The following is a 13,598-nucleotide window of genomic DNA, read 5'->3' as shown; positions in this document are numbered from 1 at the left end:
CTAACCCTAAACCCTACCGAACCCTAAACCCTACCTAACCCTAAACCCTACTAACCCTCCCTACCGAACCCTAAACCCTACTAACTCTAACCCTAAACCCTTTCCAGCCCTAAACCCTACTAACCCTAAACCCTACTAACCCTAAACCCTACCTAACCCTAAACCCTACCTAACCCTAAACCCTACCTCCCTAAACCCTACCTAACCCTAAACCCTACCTAACCCTAAACCCTACCTAATCCTAACCCTAAACCCTACTAACCCTAAACTCTACCTAACCCTGAACCCTACTAACCTTAAACCCTACTAACCCTAAACCCTACCGAACCCTAAACCCTACCTAACCCTAAACCCTACTAACCCTCCCTACCGAACCCTACTAACCTAAACCCTTTCCAGCCCTAAACCCTACTAACCCTAAACCCTACTAACCCTAAACTCTACCTAACCCTAAACCCTACCTCCCTAAACCCTACTAACCCTAAACCCTACCTACCAAAACCCTACCTAACCTTAAACCCTACCTAACCCTAAACCCTACCTAACCCTAACCCTAAACCCTACTAACCCTAAACCCTACCTAACCCTGAACCCTACTAACCTTAAACCCTACTAACCCTAAACCCTACCGAACCCTAAACCCTACCTAACCCTAAACCCTACTAACCCTCCCTACCGAACCCTAAACCCTACTAACCCTAACCCTAAACCCTTTCCAGCCCTAAACCCTACTAACCCTAAACCCTACCTAACCCTAAACCCTACCTAACCCTAACCCTAAACCCTTTCTAGCCCTAAACCCTACCTAACCCTAAACCCTACTAACCCTAAACCCTACCTAACCCTAAACCCTACCTAGCCATAAACCCTTTCTTCACAAAACCTCCATCCTCCATCTTTCTTCTTAACCAGTAATATAGGACTCGCGTACGGGCTTCTGCTAGGACGTATAACTCCCGACTGTAGCATTTGAGAAACTATCTGTTCTATCACTTCCATATGTGCATGAGGATAGCAATATGGTCTGACTGCTACTGTCCCAGCTCCTTCTATCAATCGTATTGAATGCTCATAACCCCTCTGTGGTGGTAATTCTGTAGGTTCCTGAAAAATACTTGAGTATTGCTTCAGTAATCCTTCTAGTGATTGTGGAATCACACCACTCTTCTGATCTTCGCTTGTAAACAAGGAGCAAGTCCCGTGTTGAAGGGATATACCCGCTGATATTGTTTGCAATGCTGACCCCTTAGCTTTCGAGTCTCTATCACCCACCAATGTGACTCTTCCCGTTGGTGTGAAAAATGACAATTCTTGTTTCTCCCAATCGACCTCACATCTGCCCAATGTACGTAGCCATTGTATGCCTAGAACCACATCTACACTTCCCGGGTCCAAAACCAGAAAATCTGATTTGATAAGCACTGATTATAGTTGTAGAGAGACTCCTTTACAGAATCCTGAACCGTTGACCGTGATATATGTTCCCACCAACACTTTAAAGGATGATGATTGAATTTCTGTTAACTGAGCCTTCTTCACTATATCTGGAGATAGAAAGTTGTGAGTAGCACCACTAGGCCTGGGCGTTCGGGTACCCGTTCGGGTTCGGATCGGGTAAATCGGATATCGGTTCTTTTTTATAACACCTCCTAGGTCCCATTTTAAGAAATTCTTAAATTCGGATCGGGATCGGATATAACACTTCGGTTTCGGTTTGGGTTCGGATTATACTGAAGTAACCATATATCAATTGGGTTCGGGTTGTTCTGTATCGGTTTCGGATTTAACTGAAGTAAAATTCAAAAGAAGACAAACTAAACAAAAAATTCTTGTAACTTAAGCTTAGTAGTTAGTACAAATGTTTGCAAATTGATCACATTGACAAGTGAAACATGAAAAGTGATCACGTTTGGACATTATAGCAAATATTAGCAACATAAAGTAAATTGATCAAGTTAATAACTAAGAAACATGCCACTCAAATTTAGTAAAAATGTTTGCAACAACACACCAATAGACTGCAACATAAGTCTCAAACCAAAAATAGCAACACAAATTTTTAAAATGAAAACTGCAACAAAGTCTCAAACCGAAAAGAAACAGAGGAAAACAGAAAACAGAAAACAGAAAACAGCAACATAGACTGCAACATAAACTGCAGCCAGCTTGTGGCGAAGGAACTTGGTCATATTTGGGAAGAGCTTACTCCTGATAAGCCATCAATTCCTCTGATCCAAAGACAAAGATAGGCAGATCAATATACAAACCAAATTTAAGCAAATATATTACAAGTTATAATGTTAGATCACATACCTCTTTCAATTTTTTCTTGCTCTTCAATGTCCTCCAGAATTTCTTCATTTGTAAGCACCCTTGACTCACAATGAATGTCTTGCTTCAACCATTGCTCGGTACACATCAATACTTCAACCATGAAGTGAGTAAGGCAGCTCCTAAATGGGTCTATGATCCTTCCACCAGTACTGAACGCACTCTCGGATGCGACAGAAGAAACCTGCATTGCAAGGACATCCTTTGCAATCTGTGACAGTATTGGAAACTTGGTACAGTTTCTCCTCCAGAAAGAAAGAACATCGTACTCTACACCAACAATCAACTCTGGATTCTCAACTCCTTCTTTCAAGTACACATCCAGTTCATCCCGCTTCTCTTTCACTCCAATCTCCTTTAGCATGGACTTGTACCTTCTGTCAATCCTCTTATAACCTATACCATCATCAACTAAATCAGGTGTTATCATGGAGAGTTCTCGAGAACTCTGAGATGCTTGAGTGTTGCTGGTAGTTGCTTGATCGGTCTGCCCACTTGATGACCTCATATGTCTTTCACTGTACTCCTTAAACAAACTCCGCAACACACTCATCACAGACTCGTACATCTCTTTCCCTTCCAAACTGTCCTCCCCATAAAGCTCATCAAAACACATCGTCGCAAGCACCATCTTCTTTGTTGGATCAAAAACTGTTGCCACAATTAACATCTTGTTGATGTTCTTCAATCCATCCCAATACTTGTCAAACTTCTTGAACATCTCCACTGCCTTATCCTTCAGTTCATGATCCATGCTTTCGCTCAGCGCCATCAGGTTAGTTGCTATGGTCACAATCTCTTCATAACACCGGTAAGCATTAAGAGATGTAGACGCAGAGACAACTAAGGTCGAGTTGTAGAAGATCACTAGAAACCTGCATAATCTTTCTATTGATCTCCAGTCATGGTAACGTGGAGGTCCTTCTCTCTTTTTTCCTTTGTCGGTCAGCTCCAAAAAATGATCGTTGTAGAGCTTATCTTCTGCCTCCATCTTATCAAACGCAACTCTGAACTTCAATGCCGTATTCAACATCAGATAAGTAGAGTTCCACCTAGTAGTAACATCTAAAGGCAAGCTTCCTCTAGTCAGTCTACCCGAATCAACTTTCTGCTCAAACGATGTTATCCTATTCCCTGAAGCTCTAACATAGACTATAGCATTACGAACCGCAGTCACATTCTCATCTGCATCAGCCATCCCATCCTTCACAATCAAGTTAATGATGTGTGCACTACATCTCAAATGCATGAACTCTCCATCTAAAACTAAAGCATCTGGAGACTGTGAAGAGAATTCAGCCTGAAACCTTCTCAATGCAGATGAATTCGCAGTAGCGTTGTCAACAGTTGCGCAGAACAATTTATTGATTCCCCAATCAGCTAAGACCTCTAAAAGAACTCTAGAGATTGTCTGACCTTTGTGATCGATGACATGTTTGAACCCAATGATGAGCTTCTTCAGGCGCCAAGAAGAATCAATGTAATGAGCAGTCACCACCATGTAGCTTGCACCTGTGAGTAATAACATACACATTTAGATCAATTCGATTTTTTAAAATAACAGACAGTAAGATCAATTCAAAGTTTTAAAATATCAGACACATTTAGATCAATTCGATTTTTTAAAATAATAGACCTTAAGATCAATTGAAAATTTTAAAATAACATACACATTTAGATCAATTCGATATTTTAAAATAACAAACATTGAGATCAATTCAAAATTTTAAAATAACATACACATTTAGATCAATTCGATTTTTTAAAATAACAGACATTAAGATCAATTCAAAAAATTTAAATAACAGACACATTTAGATCAATTCGATTTTTTGAAAATAACAGACATTAAGATCAATTCAAAATTTTAAAATAACATACACATTTAGATCAATTCGATTTTTAAAATAACAGACATTAAGATCAATTCAAAGTTTTAAAATAACAGACACATTTAGATCAATTCGATTTTTTAAAATAACAAACATTAAGATCAATTCAAAATTTTTAAATAACAGACACATTTAGATCAATTCGATTTTTTTAAAATAACAGACATTAAGATCAATTCAAAATTTTAAAATAACAGACACATTAAGATTGAAGAACTTACGGGTTACTTGAGCCACCCAAATATCAGTAGTGATGGATACTCTTTGCTTGTTTGCTTTAAACCACTTCTTCATAACAGCCTTCCTCTGCAAATACATCTTCACAATATCTCTGGTTGATGTTCTCCTTGACACAGGCTTCCACAATTTCATCTACATAAATGACATATAATGTTAGATACTAGTTAACTTCTCTATGTATAAGGTGGATATTTTTATAACAGTAGACTAGACTCTCATACCTTCTTACAAAAGTGTTTCCAAGCCACACCTTCTATCCAAGCTAATGGTAACTCCCCTATCACCATCATCTCATTGGTTGCTTCTCTGAAAGTTTCTTCACTGACCTTCGCATCCGCCAGATTGCCTTCTTCATCAATGACTTGTTGAGTAGAGCTTTGGCCATCTGAATGCGCAAAGTATTGCTTACATACAGTGAGATGCTTCAATAAGTTTGATGTTCCTGACTTTGATTTGCAACAGAACATCTTTTTGCAGTAATGGCAAAGGCATCTGTCCCGATTTTCCTTTGTCCTTGTGTAATGGCTCCAGATTTTAGACCTCGGAGGAAGAACTCTCGCAACTTTATTTCGATCTTCCGCTGCTCCACTAGCTCCAGAGGATTCTTTACGTTTTCCTCCACTATCAGGAGTAGCAAATTCTTCTTCTTCTTCTTCGTGGTCAAGTTGAACTCGGTGAGGAGTTGATGATGAATCCATCTGAGACAAAAGAAAACCAGAAAATCGTTTATCAATTGAACAAAGCTAATAAATGATAGCCTAAAACGATTCTAAATAAACCAAATCCTAATATCCATTCATATACACAGAACCTGTAACAGAGCCTAAACAGAGTATTGAGATGAAGACAATTGAAAGATGATATCAACTCGTACCTGAGATCGATTTCGGGAAATCGCAGATGGTGGAGATAGAGAGAATTGTAGGTTTTGGTATTCAATCATGAGAGACTCTTTCAATTTAATAGGGTTTTCGAGAAGTGGAAGAAGAGGGATCGCCTCACCGTGAAAGGTTTTTCGAGAAGTGAACAAGATATGAAGAAAGAAACTTTGGAAATAACAACGCGTCTTACAACTTGTGTCTTTGTGTCTTGAGTACATTACATACACATTGGTATACATATACATTTATTTCGGTTATTTCGGGTTTATGTTCGGATTTCGGATTAAACCGAACCGTACCCAATAACCAAAGTACCAGCATATCAAAACCGATCGGGTATTTTCATGGATCCATAACCGGTCGGGTTCGGGTTTTTCGGTTCGGGTTCGGGTTCGGTTCCCGATTATGGATAATATGCCCAGGCCTAAGCACCACTGTCTATCAAAACCACCACTCTTGTTTTCCCTATCTTCCCTTCAATCTTTGTTGTGGTTGGAGATGACCAACCCATGTACGAGTACAACGTTAGTTCACAAATCTCCGTAGTTGTACCGAATAATTCCTCACAAGAATCATGGAATTCTTCATCAACCAGCTCTACTTCACTCCCTTGTACTACCACCATCACTTGTAAGTTTTTGTTCTTACAGGTATTTGAGTGCGCTCTAGACCACTTCTCATCGCATGAGAAACAAATCCCATTCTTCTTCTTATGCTCAAACTCAGCATCAGACAGTTTAACTCGACCTTGCTTCGGATTCAACGATGGAGCTGATTGTCTTGCAGCTTGCTCGAAAAGTTTAGGCTTGTTAACGCTGTTTTGAGCTGACGATGGTAATGAACGAAAGGTGGAGCTTGATGATTGTTTGTTCACGCGATTCTCTTGACCCTTCACTGAAGCGAACAATTTGCAAAACTCACTGTCTTCCATCTTGAGGACTGTCTCAATATAATCTGAAAGTGTTTGAGGTTCCTTCATTTTGATCACTTCCTTCATTTCTCGTTTCAAACCATTAAAGAATATGTCAATCTTATGTGCTTCCGCCAATTTGATTTGAGAAACCAACTCCTGAAACTCCCGAACATACTCAGCAATCGATCCCGTCTGTTGTAAGCAAAACAACCTCTTCCCAGGAGTTTTCTCAAAAGATTCTGCAAATCTGGCCAACAACCTCTTCTTGAAATCCATCCAATCCACAAAATCCCCATATTCAATATCATAGTTGAACCAGCAGAGTGCGTCTTCTTCTAAACTCAAGAAGCTAACTCCAACTTGTACTCTGGAGTAGCGTTCATCACCCGAAAGTACCTTTCTGCTTGCGCAATCCACCCAAACGGATTTTGGCCAGAGAATATCGGCATCTCAACACGCTTATACAAACCTCTACGAATCTCATCTCTATTTTCTATTTGCCGATAACCTAGCTCGTTTTCACTCCGGTGTTGATCGATAGTCGAAGGAAGTACCTGATTCGTGTGAATCGGAGCTTGCTGAGTCTGATTCGCTTCGCTCGACTCAGGTTGCGTAGATCTGAAATTCTGTTGTTGAATCGAGGTGATGAACGAAGTTAAAGTTGATTCGAGGCTCGCGAATCTCTCATCCAGCTTCGCTTCCTTCGACTGATTGTTTATCTCCGTAACAGCTTCGAATCGACTGAACCTCTCATCCAAGCTGTCGAATCGCCGTCGCAAATCGTCGACGTTGGAGTCCAGAGCTCCAATCCGTTGTATCGATTCTTCGAGAGTCGTTGATCTCGTCATCGCCTTCAATCGTCGCGAGATCCGAGAGCTCACCGCACCAAATGATAAGAGAATGTATATATGTTTATTGAAGTTCCGCCCAGCCTCCCTCTCTTGTACTCTACACGCAGAGTTACAAGCCAATACAAGAACTCTCAAGACGACTCACTCGTCAAGAGCCAGTGATCAAGACCTTCTAGTCTAGATCCTAGATACTCAGTACTCAAAAAGCTCCTTGACTTTACAAACAGACTCCTATTTATAATAGACGAATGACTCAATTATCTAACGTCTGTAACTGCCTGTAACAACCCGTGACTGTTATTGATCTGACTCCACATTGTCCACGTCAGCTGTGACGTTCTTTCTTGCTTGAATACTCTTCTCTTCGTTTTTCCTCTTACTAACCCTAAACCCTACCTAACCCTAAACCCTACCTAGCCCTAAACCCTACTAACCTAAACCCTACCTAACCTAAACCCTACCTAACCCTAAACCCTAAACCCTACTAACCGTAAACCCTACCTAGCCCTAAACCCTAAACCCTTTTTAATCCTAAACCCTACTAACCGTAAACCCTACCTAGCCCTAAACCCTCTTTTTAACCCTAAACCATACCTAACCCAATCCTACTAACCCTAAACCCTACCTAATTCTAAACCCTACCTAACCCTAAACCCTTTCTAACCCTAAACCCTACCTAACCCTAAACCCTGCCTAACCCTAAAAACCCTACCTAGCCCTAAAAACCCTACCTAACCCTAAACCCTAAACCCTGCCTAAACCTAACCCTAAAACCCTACCTAAACCTAACCCTAAAACCCTACCTAAACCTAACCATAAATCTCATCTAATCCTAAAACTCTACCAACCCTAAACACTAAAAAATAATCTCAAAACTTAAAGCTAAAAAAACCTAAACTGTCGCTATGTAATTTGTTGTTGTGATATTCAAATAACAAATTACATAGCGGATTTTAAATCTTACATCCATTATTTTAATTGCCAAAATATTTTGAAAGTTGTATCTTATGAATAAAAAAAGTAAATTATATTTTAATAACGTTAAATTTTGATAAAATAGAATGAAAACTATTATCATAAATAAATAAAGAATTTTGATGAAATTTAAAAATCTTCCGAATCAATAACAATTAATTAGTAATATTTCAAAAACCCTTAAACTATTATAGCAGTAGAATCTCAAAAAAAAAAAATTAAAGTTCTCAAACATTTATTTGTCAATAACCATCTTTAAATCTTTGCTCATTCAAAAAAATAATATTCTTTACATAAATTGGAAACAAGTTTTTTTTTTGACTAGAGACCCAAGTTTAAATTATACCACTAAAATATTTTAATATTTAATTGTTCAGAAATAACAAGTTAATGTTCTTAAAACAATAACCATCCTTAAATCTTTGCTCATTCAAAAAAATAATATTCTTTACATAAAAATTGGAAACAAGTTTTGTTTTTTTGACTAGAGACCCAAGTTTAAATTATACCACTAAAATATTTTAATATTTAATTGTTCAAAAATATATATATTTATATATTCGAGAGTAGACAATGCATAGATGATACTAAATTGATCGCAAGAATTCTTTTTGGAAAACACAATATAACTAGTCTTATCTATATATATATAAAAATGTTTGCCTCTCTCCTGTGCTGCCACGTCACTAAGTCATGCATTCTGGAAGCGACACCTGTCCACTTTAACAAAACTCACCGTTTCATTTATTTAGCTTTATAATCTGTTCGGACTTTTTGTTTTATAAAGCCCATTCGTCGTTTCTAGCACAAAGGACAAAACTTTCAACTACCAATACGCAAAGTATTAATCTTTTCAGGACCAACAGCATCGAAAACGTAAACCTGACCACAGAACGAGATCGTTAGCTCATTAGCTCCTTCCATCGGCCGGGAACCTAGCAATTCAGAGCCCTCGAATCGGTGAGGAACCAAGTGAGAGCCATCGGGGATCAAATCGAAGGCGGCGTAGATGGAATCGGGATGAGGGATATCGTCCATATCGTCGTAAGGAATGTGACCGGCGGAGGTTGCGGAGGTAGAGACATGGTCTTCGTCAACGGTGGCGGAGCTGCTACCGATCTGATTAGGGTTAATCTCGGGTTGGGTATGGTGACCAAACATCGCGAGCTGCCTAAAAGAGAAGAGCTTTTCACATTGATTGGAAGCGAGAGATGAAAGTGGAGAATCAAACCATAACCCTAATTGCAAAAGAGAGAGAGAGAGAGAGAGAGAGAGAAAATTGGAGAAAAGAGTAGTACAAAGAGAGATGGTGATCGGCGCGTGTGGAGGAGAGGGATTGGCCGTCGTGGATCGGTGACTTTAGAGGTAAATAAATCGCAGCAACTTCTGAGATCACCCTACGACTTCACTCCACTGGACTTTTCATATGTTGGCTATTGGGCCGTTCAATTATGTTTCCAAAGCCCCCATCAAAGTTCACTTTTTTTTTGTTATAGTTTTAATATGTTTTACATTTATATTTGCATTATTAAGTTTTAAATATTTTAACAGATTATTGTTTTAATAGATAAGATAATGTTATTTATTTTAAAATAAAGATATAACTCCAGATTTAGAAATATGAATGGTTAAACATTTATTTGAAAAACAAAAACAAAGCAAAAATATTTATGGTTTGTGTGAAAAAAAAACTCAAAATGTGGCAACTTGCTGGATTGTTTTTTGCATTACTTTTTTCAATTATGTTTATTAAACAATTAAAATACTCTTATAGTATGGAACTAAAGTACATTTGCCCTACTAATAATCATCACGTTTGAAGAAAAAATTGTATGTGATAATCAACTTCTTATGGTGTTGTATAAGAAATTTAAAAGTCTCTTGCATTAAAAAGAAACATTGATCTTTTCTCAAATCTTGCGATTAAAAAATGCAGAACCGTTCAAAACTTTTGTAAGTTTTTTGTCATAAAATGAATCTTTGGAGAGATTATATTCTCATTTATTTGGTCGTAAATATTTTTCTAACCCATATAAATAATTTTTTTAAAAAAACTCAAATGATTAAAAATGAAAAATTCTTTACAGTAGCCTTTGACTAATAAAAAAATATACATAAATGTGCATATTAAATATATAGTTTACGCTATAAATTAGGATTAAAAGTCCTGTAAACAATGTAAAAGTTTTAAGTAATGAAAATCCGAATAATGTATCTTAGTTCAAATGAAATTACATGTCTCTTTAAAAAATCAATTTAATGATAATGGGTCTTCCAAATCTTGACAACAAAAATATCTTGGTAACTGATCTTTTCTGCAACCAAATAGGTGAATAAAAAAGAAATACCATTACGAATCACTTATTCCGAAATCTGAAATTCCATGTTTAAAAGTTAAGGCCAAGCAGAAAATAGTTTAGATATCATCATATTTGTCCGTGACAAATAATAGAGTTTACTCTACCAAAACAGAGTATCACCTGACTATAAACTTAAGAAATGGAAGCGTTGAGCACCAATAACTGGATGTCTGATGTTTGAACTGTCAATCTCTCATCAAAGCTGACAATTTCTTATTGAGAATTATGCAAATATTAGAGCCGGTGAAAACCTCAAAAAGCATACAACTTATTCATGATTATGTCGTATAGCAAAAAAAACAAAATAAAATAAAATTACTTACAAATAAATTAACTGTACTTAAATTAATAAAATAGCACATCTTAATATAAGGGCGACACGTGTCTCTTCGCTAAAATATTGTGTTTCATAGTTCGACTTTAGTCTTTGATGAATTTCTTTCTTGGGCTTCATTTTCCTTCACAGCCCAACATAGCCATCTCTACTTTAAAGACTTCATCTTCTCCGCTACCTCGACTCCTTGCCATGGCATTCCGCGACTCCTCCTGTCATCTCTGTCGCGGCTCCGGTTGATCTCCGGTGGTCCAACCGCGATTGACTCCCTCCATTGTCGTGATCAAGCATCCTTTGCGGCGTGAGCCCACGTTCATCGTATCACCACCGTGACCTCCTAAGCTTGCAACCAAAAGCTACGGTATCTCCTAGCTCCCAAAGTCGTCGATCTCACCTCCAATCATTTAAGCCTTACACAATCAGACTTTTGTCGTACTTAAGATATCACAGAGGAGGCAAAGTCTAATCTGTTCTTCCGCCGTTTCTCGGATTTTGGGAACGTCAATGTTATCTATGCTTTGGATGTTTCCAGAAACCACCTATTTTCTTAGACCTAAGATGTAACCTATCCCCCACTTTCCTGCAATTAGGTAACTGTTATTAATGTATCATTCAATCAAACCAGTCCAGTACTCTCAACGATCCGTCTTCCCTGCATTCGTCACCCATTTCATTCAGTATATATATGAACCTGAACCGAGACCTCCTCATAACTCAGTGTTTATTTATGTGAGATGATTTAGATTTCGATTTTGTTTCAGTTTGTTCTTTTATTGATTATCAAGATTTTAATTTGAAAACTTTTTTTTGTGGGAGATAGATTCTGATTTTGTTTGTTGATTTTATTTCAGTTTATTCATGTATTGATCATCAACAACAAAGAGCTTTCTCCTGCTGCTTGGATAAGAACATGGTTTTAAACAGTATACAAAGCTCTAATGTAGGCGAGTCCCAGGGAATACTATCAGGAAGTGATCCAAAACTTTCACAAACAAGAAGAGAAGGCTTGCCATTTGCACCTGAAGCACAAGAGCTTGCGGATACTGGGTCATGCCCTGGGATATTACTATTACATGAAAACACAGTAGCGGAGCTCTTGCAGCAGAGGATATCATCTTCAGAGGAGACTGATGGTAGCTTTTCATGTCATTTAGACTTTACTTTGTCTTCTGCTCCATTACCAGACAAGCCAGCTTCGCAGATGGCTAAGACAATAGTACAATGTCAATAGAGCAAGGTGGAGAGTGACACTGGGTCAGCGGTGGATAGTAACAGAGCAATCGTCATTGAGCTGATGGAGCAAGTGACGGAGAGAGTGATCTGGACAGCCATGGAACAAGCGTACGGAGAGTGTGACGAGAGATAGCAAAGGCAATTGCTGAAGTTCAAGCTGTCACAGGGGAAGTCAATAACAATGACAGGAGGGTGTGTTTATACCAGCTGCAATCTTTTTTGGTTTGATTTTGTACGAAAGCGAAATGAAGGATTGTGTTTGACTTGATTTTGTTTTGAAAAAATTAGGTTCATGCTTACAAAGTTTCTGTCAATGGAGGAATGAAAGCTGCGGTGGAGGAGGCTGACATGACTGCATAGCTTTTCATGAGGCTGTTGCTCAGTTTTGACTGCATAGCTTTTCATGAGGCTCTTGCTCAGTCACATGCAGATCTTTCTTTTGGTTAATTTATACGAATCTGCAATTTTCTTATAAGATGATTTTGTTTTGTATAAGGAGCTGTTGGTTTAAAACCCCACCACAAAAAGCAGAAGAAAATTTTTGGTTGAAGAATGGCAAATTATGTTTGTTTGTAATTATTTTCTTTTGAATTCATTTTTCTTCTTTTTCATGTTTTAACATTTTAATTGTACCATCGATGGAAAGAAGTATAAAAATACATTAACAAAATATTTTAGTTTATTTTTTTACAGAGATAAATTTAATATTAATTATCTATAAACAGTAATATTAATTTAAATTGATAATATAAATGAAACAATTATTAGGCTCGCTTTTAAAATTAATTTATCTAAATTTAATTTAATTTATTATAAATGATATATATATCTAAAACACATTGTTTTAACTGATTATAATAATAACATCATTTTTAAAAATATATATAAATAGTAACATCAATTAATGAAGAAAGAATAAAAAGACTCAATGAATAACAAGGACAATTCTCTAAAATAGATTCATTTTAAGTTTGTTGTCACAAAAGAGTTCCAAAAAAAGAAAATAACCAAATTAAATTTTATCAAATAACAAAAAAAATTATACTATAAATATATAAATACAAATAAATAAATAAAAAGATATAAAATAAAATAAAATTTATAGTTTCGAATTATATGTTTCAATTTTGAACTTTTTATTAAAAAAATTCCAAATATTATTTTATATTTTTTTAAAAATTCAAAAATAATTTTTGAAACCATTTTAAAAAAATTTTAATTTAATTTTTTAAAAAAGTTTAAAACTCACTACCAAATTTTCACCCCTTAAATCTAAATCATAATTCTAGATTATTTAACTCCATGTGGTCGTAGTAATTTTTATTATAAATGTATATTTACTTTTTTAATGAAACATTTCAGTTTATAAATTATTTCTATTATGACAATGATAAAAATACATTAATTATATGATTGTGATATATTAGTTTTAAAAGTACATTAACTTCAAAATACATTAAATACATTAATTTTAAAATCTTCTGTAGTGAAAATAAGTCAGCAGTAGACCATTGTGATTTCTTTGTATTAATCACATGAATACAACACTGAAATAAAATAACTAAAATGTGACATGTAAGGTTAAAAG

The 13,598-nt window shown here is 36.5% G+C and overlaps 1 protein-coding gene and 1 long non-coding RNA gene across 2 annotated transcripts; one reads left to right on the top strand and one right to left on the bottom strand.

Annotated features, from left to right (window-relative positions):
- Positions 1–794: 794 nt before the first annotated feature.
- On the bottom strand, positions 795–6,595 carry LOC117128518. The gene is made up of 3 exons (XM_033281123.1): positions 5,777–6,595; positions 1,480–1,571; positions 795–1,386 (listed from the first exon to the last, which is right to left on the bottom strand). The coding sequence occupies exons 1-3, from the start codon at positions 6,531–6,533 to the stop codon at positions 856–858; spliced, it is 1,380 nt and encodes a 459-aa protein (XP_033137014.1). The 5' UTR covers positions 6,534–6,595; the 3' UTR covers positions 795–855.
- Positions 6,596–8,590: 1,995 nt separating this feature from the next.
- On the top strand, positions 8,591–13,179 carry LOC108871969. The gene is made up of 2 exons (XR_004451898.1): positions 8,591–12,202; positions 12,299–13,179. It is a non-coding gene; the product is annotated as an uncharacterized LOC108871969 (long non-coding RNA).
- The last annotated feature ends 419 nt before the right edge of the window (positions 13,180–13,598 follow it).

The sequence above is a fragment of the Brassica rapa genome, chromosome A09, assembly GCF_000309985.2.
Source record: "Brassica rapa cultivar Chiifu-401-42 chromosome A09, CAAS_Brap_v3.01, whole genome shotgun sequence".
NCBI lineage: Eukaryota > Viridiplantae > Streptophyta > Magnoliopsida > Brassicales > Brassicaceae > Brassica > Brassica rapa.
The sequence above is the reverse complement of the archived record's forward strand: the minus strand, read 5'-3'. Positions and strand labels throughout refer to the sequence as shown.

What these genes read in the sequence shown, in the direction of transcription:
- LOC117128518 (XM_033281123.1), bottom strand. Translation starts at nt 6,533, where the DNA reads ATGGATTTCAAGAAGAGGTTGTTGGCCAGATTTGCAGAATCTTTTGAG. An exon ending in GGTGGTTTTGATAGACAGTG is followed by an intron (nt 1,572 to 5,776) that starts GTGCTTAGGCCT and finishes CCAGGCCTAGTG; the next exon opens with GTGCTACTCACAACTTTCTA. An exon ending in TTAAAGTGTTGGTGGGAACA is followed by an intron (nt 1,387 to 1,479) that starts TATATCACGGTC and finishes GTTTTGGACCCG; the next exon opens with GGAAGTGTAGATGTGGTTCT.